The sequence below is a fragment of the Cyprinodon tularosa genome, unplaced genomic scaffold, assembly GCF_016077235.1.
Source record: "Cyprinodon tularosa strain WSP-4 unplaced genomic scaffold, ASM1607723v1 ctg745, whole genome shotgun sequence".
NCBI classification, from domain to species: domain Eukaryota; kingdom Metazoa; phylum Chordata; class Actinopteri; order Cyprinodontiformes; family Cyprinodontidae; genus Cyprinodon; species Cyprinodon tularosa.
In genome coordinates, this window is record NW_024039502.1 from 383,832 (window position 1) to 395,770 (window position 11,939).

Genomic DNA, 11,939 nt, shown 5'->3' on the forward strand with positions numbered 1-11,939 from the left:
TTTCAAGATACACAATTGTTCAGTTCCCAGCTCTTCATATCATCTCAGTTCAGTTTACCTTTACCTAGTTTGTATTTGGTAGCATTTTTTCATATCCGAACAGCCATTTTGCCCCAAGTCCAGCTAAGTAAAAGTCGTTTAGAGTTATTAAATGACCCTTTACCAAAACTAAACTTATTATTTTTGTTAAATCTCTGCCATAGGAAATCTGATACCATCTTAAATGGATTATTTGTATTCTTAGATTTTCAAATAAGGGAAAAAAGAGGATTTATAAAGATGAAGCATGATTTTTTTTTTTTTATATGGTATTATTTGATGGGGAGAATGGTGCTATAATTTTTTCATATTGCTATAGTGTTAGGTTTAAACACCAAACATTTTATGCAGTAACCTGTACAAATAAAGACACAGAGAATTTTAGTATGATTTACTTGCAAAAAGAGTGTAAAGGGGCCCCCTGTTTCGGGATTTACAATTCTAAACCACCTAAAAAAGTTTTCCCGCTCAAACCAAAGGGCTTTTTATTAAAGGAAAAACGCCCCTGGGCTAAAAATGGTTTTTTGGGGCCCGACTGCTAATGGAGGGGAAGGGTGAACCCAGTGGGGAAACCCAGAAGGGGAGGGGGCTAAAAACCCAGTGGTATAAGAATTTTTACAAACACCCTTCTAAATATCATGAGATAAGAGGCTTTCAACCCCCTTTTCCTTTTTTGGGGTGTTAAGTGGGGGGAAATTTCCCCCGTGTTTTCCCTCCTTTTCTGACGTTTTTGGCAACCCAAAAGCAGTTTCCATCTGAAAACCCACAAATCAAAAAGCAAAAAGGGGGGAAAAGCAAGTGAAACATTTCAACATTTTGGGTGTAATAAAAGGGGGGTTTTTTTAACAGGAATATAAAAATGTTTGTAAATAGGGAAGTAAAAAAGAAATAAATATGTTTAAAAGGGTAGAATAACTTGTAAAATTTAAACCCAAACACCCCCCTGTTTTTTTCATTTTTAACCCTATTTATTTTTTTCCCATTTAGTAGTTACTTCTTTTCGGGAATTTTAAAAACTATGAAATAAATTGTTTTGCTTAAAAGTAAAACTCAAAAAGGGGTCCCTTTAAACGGGGTGGGTTTACTGTTAATGTCATTGGAATTAGGAAAAAAAGTCAGGAAAATGCAAAGGATTTTCTTCCTCGGGGCGCTGCTTCATTTTCAGATGGGGTATTTTTCGGGGTGGGAAAATGAGGGGCAAAAATATTTTTTTTAAAATGGGTTGTTTTGCTGTGGGTTAAATCAGTCTATTTAGCAGGCTCTAATACATGGAAAAACAACAAAAACCCAAAATAAGGTAAAGGGATGGCCCGGAAAAAAATACGGCTATAAACTTTAAAATGGGAAAAAGCCCCAAATTGTTTGTTTTTCCCCAAAAAAAGGGGTTTCCCTAAAAACCATCCCCCCATTTTTGGGGTCAAACCCCAAAAAAATTTGGTCTTTCTTTTTGGCGGGTTAAGAGAGCGAAGGCCTTCGGGGGGCCTTTGGGGAGGCGGGCCATCTCCCAGCGGGGGGGTTTTGTTTGGTTGGGAAAAAAAGGTTTTCAACACTGATTTCCAAAAAAAAAGGAAGCAAAAACCAACCTTTTTAAGCTAAAAAACATGTCCAACAGCAATAGGGTTTTTCGGGAAAAATCAAGAGAGGAAACTGACAATTTTTTCATGGAGGGCCGGAGAACCTTGTTCTGGTTTTTTTTTCCCCAAAGCCCTGCCGGACGTTATAATGGATGTAGTTGTTTCTGTATACATTTTTATTTAGAAGTACCACCTCCAGCTTTAAAAAAGTTTTTCAAACCCCTGCAAAAACCCCTTAAATTGGCAAAGTTTATACTATCGGGAACACCCTGGGTACCCCAATGCTATCAATTTTAAGTAGGATCATCTCCCACTCCTTTGCATTTTCAGATCCCCTTCCTTCCGTATGCTCTGTTGTTTTTAAAATGCTTTTTTCAGCCCGGTTAACAATTCTCAGTTTTTTAAATTTGAGTAACGGAAACGGGTTTTAAAATTTTCAAATGACAGAACCCAAAATTTAAAAGTGGTAAAAACATGGAATTTTTGTCAAACCCAATTTTTGTCACCCTCCAAACCACCCCCACGATGTCGCTCCCGGAATTGAGGTTTTTTAAAAAATGGGGGTTTTCCAGAAAAAATTATTTGCAAAATTTGTTTTGCTTTTTAGTGTGCCCTAGTTTTTTGGGCCCATTTGGGGCCTGTTTAACGGGTAAAAATTTGCCACAGTTCTTTTTTTCAAAAAATTTTGGGTTTTTTTTTTTCTCAGGTGGTCAGGGGTTAGTTTTTACCCCCAATTAGGTCCTTTTATCAGAGGGAAATTGTAAAATTTCATTATTTTTAAAAAAATTTTTTTAAGGATTTTTGGGTAGCGGGAAACCCCCACACGTAACAGCGGTCAAAGTCCCAACACACAAGACAAATCATTAGACACCTGTTTTTAGCTGCTTGTTCTGCCATTTAAAAGCCTTTTTGTTGCCCAGGATTCCAGTGATGACTTGAAAAAAAATTCATCTTTTTTTAAGAAAAACCATTAATTTTTTGAATTTTTATTGTTCCCCTTTGGGGCAAAAGGGTAAGAATCCCTTGTATCTCATCTCCTTCTTTTGTTAAATTATTTACGGGGCCACAAATAACAAAGGCCAACATGGTTTGGGGTTTCCACTAGCCGTGCACTTAGAAATAAAGGAAAAACCCACCCTTTTTTTTAAAAGGGGTTCTGCTGTGGATTTTTTTTGTCGGGAGTAAAAAATTTTTGGAAGCGGGTTTAAACGGGGGGGAACCCTGTTATTTTACTCATCCATTTTTTAAAGTTTAAAGGTTTTCCCCCAAGGACCCCTTTTTTCCCAATGTCCAGGGGTTCAAAAACCGCCCCCAACCATTATGATTTCTTTGTTTTTTAACGCAAAGGAAATGGGGGTTTAAAAAATCAAAACCCCGTGCCCAATTTCCGGGGTCATTTTTAAAATTTCTTTGCGAGAATGTTTGAAAAGGTTTAGTCCCCCAAACTGTTACTCTATTTAAGTTTTAGCAGAGATAGAGGGCCCTTTTACAAATAGCGGGGTTCAGGGAGGGCAAACAAGAATCCTTCTTTGTGGGGAGACCCCTAAAAAAAAACTAAAAATGAATAATTGAAAAATTCAAAAGGTTTCAAACTTCAAAGTGTTCTATGGAATTTTTTTAAAACAATGGTTTTTTCTTCCTTGACCCCCCTGGGCCCAGAGTTGTTAAACCCTTCACCAGTTTGAGATGGTTGTATCTAAAAAAACAACCCCTTTGTACATGGACTTCCTCTGGGGGTTTGGGGAAGGAGCCCAAAATTGGAATTCTATAACAGGTACCCGAAAGAATTACAAATTGAAAGGGGCAGAAACGGAAAAGGTTCCACAGAATAATTAAAAAGTGTTTTTTTACTTTTTATCATCTGATCTAACTATCCCCTTTTCTTGCAATCCATTTAGAAAAAAAAAATCATTTAAACCAAACGGGAATTGAAAAGGAAAAAATGGGTTTTTAGGGAAAGCACCTTTTTTGGGTTTTAAAATTTTCCTTGAAGATTTTTTTTAGCCCATATTGCCCATCGTTTTACAAAAAGTTTTTTGCATAAAAAATTAAATCCATATGCTTTTATAATGATGCCCCAATGCTAAAATCAATCCTCCCAATCCCCCCGTTTGAGACATGGTAAAATCTTTTGACTCAATATAACAGCTCTTTCCCAAAAAAAATTTTTTTTTTTTTATTTAGAAGGTTTGGGTTTTAATTTCGGGTCACATATAGGGTTCCATCATGGATTTTAAGATAGTTTGGCTGATTAAACATGTTTTTTTTCGTTGAATGTCCCTCCCCCCCCCTCTTCACCCCCGTTTTTTAATAAGAAATTTTTATGTTTAATACAATGTTTCCCATTAAATTAGGACAGGGAACTAACCCAAATTTTTTTCGTAAAACCGTCAGTCTTAAAAGTTTAATTCTTTCGATTTTAATTTTGGTTTTTGCCCAAAAATTTTTGTAAAAAAGATTTATAATGGGCATTTTAAAACCGGGGGTTTAAAAACCCAAAAACATCCCCCTCCTGAAGGGGCTTTCCCGGGCGGGGAAAATAATTTACAGACAAAAACCCTTATAATAATTTGTATTTTGCAAAAATTTATAAATTTTTTTACAGTTTTGGGATATTAATGATCCCCTGGGATCTCTTTCGGGGGGAAAACCAGGGTTTTTTACATGGAATTAAAGGTTGAAATTTCTATATTATTTTTTTTGATGAATCACTAAAATTTTTTTACGAATATGCAAATAAACAATGAATTTGATTTTTGTTTTTCACCCAGATAAAAAAAACATTTAGATTTGGGAAACACAGATAACCCACAGCCCCGATGTTCCCAACTTTCATTGTGAAAATTATTATTTTTAATGAAGGCAAAAGTAGGTTTTTAAAAAAATAAGAGGTTGGGGTTTTTTAAACCCCGGGACATTCTATTTATTCAGAAAAAAGTCTGTAATTTTCCGTCTGTCTCCGTTAGGGTTTTTCAAATTAAAATTTTATTTACAAAGGGTGGAAAAAAATCCTTTAAATTTCCCCTTAATTATCCAAACCCGGGGTACTCCAACCCTTGATAACACATCAATTTTGTGTAGGGCTTTAAAAAAGTTTATTAATGTAGGCAAAAATGGCCCCCTTTTTTCTTTAAACAATGAATTCCCTTTTTCATCCCGTAAAAAGATTCTCATTTCAAGCATAAAAAAGAAAAGGAAAGCCCTTAAAGCCCATAGTACCCCAATTTAACCGACCAAAAAGTGTCCCCACCAAAATTCAAACAAACCACGCCCTCGGGGGCCATCCTTCTTGCCCGGCCCCTTTTTTTTTTTATTTTTTTATTATTTATCCAAAAGAAGTTTTTTCATATCCTTTTTCAGGACCCCCGGGGGTCTTTTTTTGCCACATGGGGAATATGTGGTCATTCGGGTGCCAAGGACTGCGGGACAATTTGAACAGAAATGTCCCCCCCTCCTGAAGCAGCGCTTCTCCCCCATGTTTTTAAAAGGGGGTTTGTTGGGGAAAAATTCCCCGAGTATAATGGGAATTTTGGGATGCCCCGCCTCTAAACAAACAAAGCAATAGAGCAACCCTTGCCTAAGAGGTTAAATGGGCATTCAAGGGTTTAAAATCAGTACCCGACAGGCCCCGGGAGGAAGTCCTTCAGGGTTTTTCTCAACCAACAAGCGGGTCTCCTGCACAGCCTTTAAATTTACCTTTTGGCTAATCGGACTATGACCCCGCCTCGGTCCCCTTGGCCAGCACCTGAAATTTTTTTGTTTAACGTTGTTCTTTCATGCAAACCCCTGTCAAAACAGGGGAAAACTGTGGGGGGGCTATTCACATGTATATTAATCCAATAATCCTTTTTTGTGCATATTAATTTTTGTTTTTTTATTTAAAAAAGCTTTGGCTAAAAAGCCTCAGAAGGGGATAAAAAGAGAGGAAAAAAAAGGAAAAAAGAACAGAGGGACAGAACCTTTTGGGGGCAAATAAAGAATTTTTCTATTTCTATTAAATTTCCTTTTCTGTAGAATGGGAAATGTTTTTATTTTGGGTTTTTTTGTTAGGGGGGGGGCCCCCCCTGCCCCCTTTCCCTTTCCCAAGGGCCCCAATTTCCCTAAATTCCCCCCTGGGGGATTTTGACCATCGGCAGGAAAAAATTTTATTTTCAGCTGGCTTCCCGAAACCCCCAAAGGATTTTGGGCCCCGCTTTTAATTTAAAGGGAAAAACTCAATTTCAGGTTTGGGTTTTGGGGGTGGGAGTGGGGAGATTAAGGGCCCCCCCATTTCTTTTGACCAAGGGGCCCCCCCAGGGCCCCGGCCCGAACGGGGGGAACCCCTTTTGGGGTGCTGGGCCCTAGGAGAATTTGCCGGTTTGATTCTCAACTTTAGGGCTGGCAAGATGGGGCCCGGAAGCAGAAGCAGCAGCACCCAAGTTCATTTGGGTCTTGCCCGTTAAAAACTGCTTTTTTGCTTCTGTAATAATGCTGATTTGGGCCTACAGGGTAAATTAAACTTTACGATGGGTAGTTGGGAAAAGGGTTTTTTGGTTTTTTTTTATTGTGGGTTTCTGCAGGCTCCTGGGATCACACAAAAATTTTAAAAGGGGTGCCCTGGACCAAACAGAACTTTTTTTTTGGTCCCCCTTTTTTCTTTTAAAAAACAAATCTTCTAGGTTTTTAAAACATCCCTTATTTTCACCCTTTTCGTAATTTGGAAAAATTTTTGCTCATCCAAAATCAAAGCTAGCTTTCCCGCTTTTGTTGGTTTACTTGACAGTGTCACTTTTGTGGCCCTTTTTTTTCCCCATGACCAACCCCGCCTGGAATTATCAGTTGGCGTGATCCAAAAACTCTTCCCTTTCCCGGGGCCCCGGCCCCCCCCTCTGGATGTGTGAAAAACACCCTTTTCCTCTTCCCTTTCCCGATAAAAAAACATGTGGGTTTTTTTATTTTTTTTTTCTTTTTTTTATTTAAAAACTTTTCTGCAGGCAGGGCGGGATTTTTGTATTTTGGAGGTTTGTTGCACCAAATTTTATCTTTTTTGGTGACGATTTTTCCCAAATTTTTGAATTACACCCAAAATTCCCCTTCCCCCAAAACCCTTTTTTTGGAGGGGGGGGAAATTCCCGTACGTTTTTAAAATCTTTTTTTAAAATTTTTTTGTGGGCCAGGTTCTGTTTTCCCTTACTGTGGGTGGTTGTTGGGCCCTTCCCCCCAAACCCGGCCGCTAAGCGGTTTTGGGAAAATTTTATTTAAAAGGGAAGGCGTGAGGCTGCTCCCTTCCCCCTTCCAAAGGGTTTACAGGGATCACTCGGGGTTTTTCCCTTGGGGACAGAATGTTTATTTAAATTGTTGTGCTAAGTTTTTGACCAACCCCTACAGAACCTTTGGCCCTAAATTTTAAAATATCCCTGGGGAGGGGATCAGCTTGGGGAAGCTACTTGGGGGAGGGGCCCCATTTTCAATTTCTTCTACCCTTTTTGGGGGAGTATATCGAGGGGGATCCCCCGTGGGTGGGAGAGCTGGGGGGCTTTCGGCCCCAGCCAACCAACCCCCCCATTGGTGGGGGTTAAAGTATTTGTTTTTATCAGGTTAAAAAGGGGCCCCGGGATATCATCACCTCCTTTCTAAAAAAACATAACTGAACTTTTCCTTTTTTTTTTTTTTTCTTCACTTTCCCTCTCCTCCCTCCTTTTCTCTGACCTGCCAATTTCTCCAGACCCCTGGTTTGCCAAAGTTTCCCCTTTTTTTGCCATCAAAGTGGGCTTTTTTTTTGCTCTTTTTGTTTTTTTTTTTTGGGAAATCCCTTTTTTTTTGTGGGGCTCCCTTTTGGGGAAATTTTAAAACCCAAATTTTTTGATCCCAGTTGGGCACAATGGCTCTACCCTTATCCCCGGGGCATTCCCTTTTTTTGGACCGCTTTCCAATCTTTGCATGGATTTCTCCCAATAACTTTCCCGTTTTTTTTTTACTTTGCCCCTTTCCCCTTTTTAACTAAATTTGGGCCCCCGTGGGTTTTTAACACCTGTCGTGTTTTTAAACCCCTGGGGCCCTTTGACAAGAATGGTGACAACTTCTTTTTGTGGTTTTAAAACTCACTTCAACCTTTACGGGGGGTTTTCTTTTCTACAAACATCCACAAAAAACTCCCATTTAACCCTTGGCTTTTTGGTTATGAAATTTCAGATATCTAGTGATATCTTTTATTTCCCCCCCCTTTTACCACACACCACTCACACACACACGCGCGTTAAATTTTTTTCTTTATTTTAAACCCCAGAGGACGCCCTATCCTTTTGGGAGAATTAACTAGTTTCAACTCGGGGGAAACCGCCCTTAAAACTAGGGGAGCCTGCCCTCCCGCGGGGGCTTTAACTGTTTTAAAATTTCTGTTTTTAAACCCGGAAAAGAGTTAAAAATTTTCAGGGTTTTTAAATACAAAAGGGGGACCTCGTTACCCCCCGTGAGAAAGGAACCTTCCCAAAAAGGGGGAAACTCGGACCCCCCGCCCTTCACTTCTATCTTTTTTTTTTTTTTTTTATATTTTTATATTTTTAAAAATTTTTTTATATTTTTTTTATTTTTTCCCTTTCCCAAAAAATTTACTCCCCCTCCCCTTTTTAATGAAAAACTATCACAATTCTCTGACCTTCCCCTCGAAATGCTTTTAAAACCCTCGGGCCCCCCGCTTTTAAGGGGAGGGGGAAACCCGTCCCGTAAAAGGGGTTTTTCTTTGCTGCCCGGCCCGCAGGCTTTATCTGGGTCTCACCTACCTGCTGGGGTTTGTCGGGTATCTTTCAATCCGGCCCGAAGGACCAATTTAAAGTTAGGTTTAAAAACCCAAAAAAAATTTTATGCAGTAAACCTTTTACAAAAAAAAGACACAGAGAATTTTTTTGTATGATTTACTTGCAAGGAGAAGTGTTTAGAGAACTGTTCAGTTACAATTCCCCCAAACCACTCTGAAAAAATTTTTTCCCCTTACCAAGCCTTTTTTTTATAAAAAAAAACGCCCCCCGGCTACAATGTGGTTTTCCCCTGTAAGGGGAGGGGGGGAAAGGGGGGAAGGGCCCGTCGGAAAACCCGAAAGGGGGGGGGGGTGAATCCCAGTCGGGTTCAGAAAATTCTGAAACAAAATAAAACAATATCAGGGGAAAAAGAGCCTTTTTAAATTCCTTTCCTCCCGGTGTTTGAGGGGGTGCATTTCCCCCTTTTTTCTCCCTTTCTGGGGCCTTGAGCCCGCCAGCACTCCTCTGCACACACTAATAAAAAAGCATTTGAAAGAAAAGCCCAAATGAAACATTTTTAAAAACTTTGTGTAAAAACAAGGGATACAGGAATATGCAAATGTGTAAATATGAATGTATAAGTATAATATGATTAAAGTAGAATAACTTGTACAATTAATCCAACATATAGAAATTCTATTAAGATATTATTTATAAAAACCACTAAAGCATATAAGACTAGCATTTGTATTAACTAATAAGTTGCATAGTACATTACAGGTCTACATATCATTTATTGCCACAGTAAGAGCCTATGTAGAGGGTCCAAAGAGCCACATGCTGCTTCTTGTATCTTAGTTTGTTAGGACACAGTATGAGCTGGTGTTTTTTTAATATTTAGCATTTCCTGTCCTTTCTGTTAGCCTTTCTAGGCACTGCACACATGTTTGTCAGTCAGTGAGTCAGGGGTAAGGTCAAGGAAAAAATACCAAATGCATGTACTCTGGTCTTCTTTTTCTCACATTAAAGCTTATGAACTTTGCATTCAGCAGATGGGAAGGGAACCCCAAGTTGGCGGAGCAGCCTCAACACTTCATCATGGACCTGGTTGGCCTAAACCGATGACCCCTATGCTTAGCCACAGTGGATCCCATGCCAGCTCCTCTAGAGGCTCAGCCATGTCTGCTGTCCTTGCCCATGGGTCTACAAACATCCCCACATGCCCTGCTCATTCCCAAGAAAGAGAAGCTATCACCCGTTCCACTCTATGCCACAGAAATGAGCAGCTTGACTGGTAAACATTACAGTTAAAAATGGATAATCTCTTACTGCATTGCTGAATTTTTAAATGTTAACAGCAGCTGAGTTTAGGAAATGCAAAAAAAAAAACAAAAAAAAAACCTAGCCTGTGTTGCAGGCTGGTTTTGTTACATATCAGTAAACCATGTATGTTTTTATTCTGGCGATATTTCAGTGTTTATAATAGAAATCTTCAAAATATTTATGTTTTGAAGCTAGATATATGAATTAATATGTATGTATATATATATATTATATATATATATATATATATATATTATATATATATATATATATTTATATATATATTAATATATATATTATATATATATATATATATATTATATTTGTATATATATATATATATATTTGTATTATATACTATATTATATATTATATATATTATATATATATTTGTTATTATTATGTATTTCTCTTGTTAGTTCAATTTGGGGGCTGATCCAGGCCAACTAGCTCACCAAACCCTGCAGAAAAAAGACTCCAACCCAAGTTTCCACATTCTGCCTTTTTAGGACAAGGAAAGGGGAAATCTACCAAGGTATCCTAATTTAGTTTTTTCATTCTAGTAAGATTTTTTTTATTTATTTATGCCCAACCAATCTCATTTTAAGGGTTTAAATAAGGAAAATTCTACCAAATGCAAATAGAAATATTTTGTTGATATTTCTTTTATAATGTGTAAAATAATTTTACGTATGTCAATTTGTGAACTTTCTTTTAAAGATAGTGATATTTGTTTTTACAGCAGCCTTATTTTATATACAACTTTGTTAAAGGACAAATGTAAGTTGGTTTATGGGAACATGAGTTTTAAATTCGATCTCTAAACCCCTTTCTGCCTCTCTATAGCAAACAGAGACTAGGAGAATCACTCACATATCTGCGGAGCAAAAGAGACGTTTTCAACATAAAACTGGGGTTTGACACTTTACAAAACCTTGTAACCACACTCAGCTCTCAGCCAAGTATAAAGGTACACCAAACAGATAAAGGTATTAAAAGTGGAAGCGAATGAAAAATTGTAAATAGTAAAACGGTGTACTTTATGTCGTTTTAATCTCACAGATCAGCAAAGCCACGACCTTGCAGAAGACGGCAGAGTATATCAGCAAGATGCAGCAGGAGAGAGCTCAACTGCATGAGGAGGTTCAGCGACTCAGGGAGGAAATACAGCACCTGAACTCTTCCATCAAGTCAGAACATTAACTTCTAGAGAAATCCACCAGGATTACAAAGTTTCTTTCAAGACTGTACAGCACCATGAAGATGCATTTATGTGCTCTGTTGACTGATTATGTCTTTGTTTGTGTTTTGCACAGTGTTTGCCAGCAGCAGCTTCCAGCCACAGGTGTTCCCATCACGCGGCAACGATTTGACTACATGAGGCAAAAGTTTCAGAGAGTACGTCCGGGCTCAAACTTTACAAAACTGGAAGTTCTGGATTGTATCCTTATGTGTGTAAAAACCTTCTTTAACTCCCAAACCTTTGAGTACGGTGTACCATTCGTGACATGATTAGACATAAATAAATAAATTAAATTAATTAATTAATAAATAAAATTAAATAAATAAATAAATTACAGATAAATACAATCCACTGGTAAACATAATAGGTTGAAATTTAATAATAATAATTGAAACTTTATTGATCTCACACTGTAAAAAATTTACCTCAGCATTTAACCCATCCCCTTGGCAAGCAGTGGGCTGCCATTGTGTGGAGCCCGGGGAGCAGTAGACTGCCAGTGTGAGGTTTATGCTACGTTCCCACGGACGCAGCAGGAGCAGCAAAATTGCGTCTGCTGCTTAATTTTTGCTGCTTGTACCCGTTAGTTCTGACGTGCGGCTAAAGCAGCTTTGCTGGTCTTGCTTCGCAGTTCACCTCGGCGGGCTGGTAGGTGTTTTTCATCTAAAGAATCCAAACTGCAGGCATCAGGATAATAAAATGCGAACATATTCTGCCGGCAGATTCTGCATTTTAAATTCATTTAAAATGGCGGCGCCCCTGGCGGCAGCGGCTGGCATACAGCTCCGACTTTTCATCACAGCGCTGTGTGTTTTCATCACAGCGCTGTGTGTTTTCATCACAGCGCTGTGTGTTTTCATCACAGCGCTGTGTGCTTTCATCACAGCGCTGTGTGCTTTCATCACAGCGCTGTGTGTCCCGAGCCCCTAATATCAATCAAAGACCCCTCACACCCCACCATGGACTGTTCTCCCTGCTGCCCTCTGGAAAGAGGTTCGCAGGCCATCCGCTGCAGATCCACAGGTTGTGCAACAGCTTCTTCCCCAC

At 38.7% G+C, this 11,939-nt stretch overlaps 1 protein-coding gene across 1 annotated transcript in view; it reads left to right on the top strand.

The window, feature by feature from the left end:
- LOC119773128 (carbohydrate-responsive element-binding protein) overlaps positions 1-11,100 on the top strand; it is a gene marked incomplete at its 3' end in the record, with an annotated part of 52,295 nt that extends 41,195 nt beyond the window's left edge. Inside the window, 8 exon segments of the mRNA XM_038269955.1 lie at positions 9,376-9,522; positions 9,524-9,620; positions 10,159-10,184; positions 10,496-10,546; positions 10,548-10,619; positions 10,712-10,839; positions 10,966-11,038; positions 11,040-11,100. Coding sequence (XP_038125883.1) covers positions 9,376-9,522; positions 9,524-9,620; positions 10,159-10,184; positions 10,496-10,546; positions 10,548-10,619; positions 10,712-10,839; positions 10,966-11,038; positions 11,040-11,100 — 655 coding nt within the window.
- Positions 11,101-11,939: the final 839 nt, after the last annotated feature.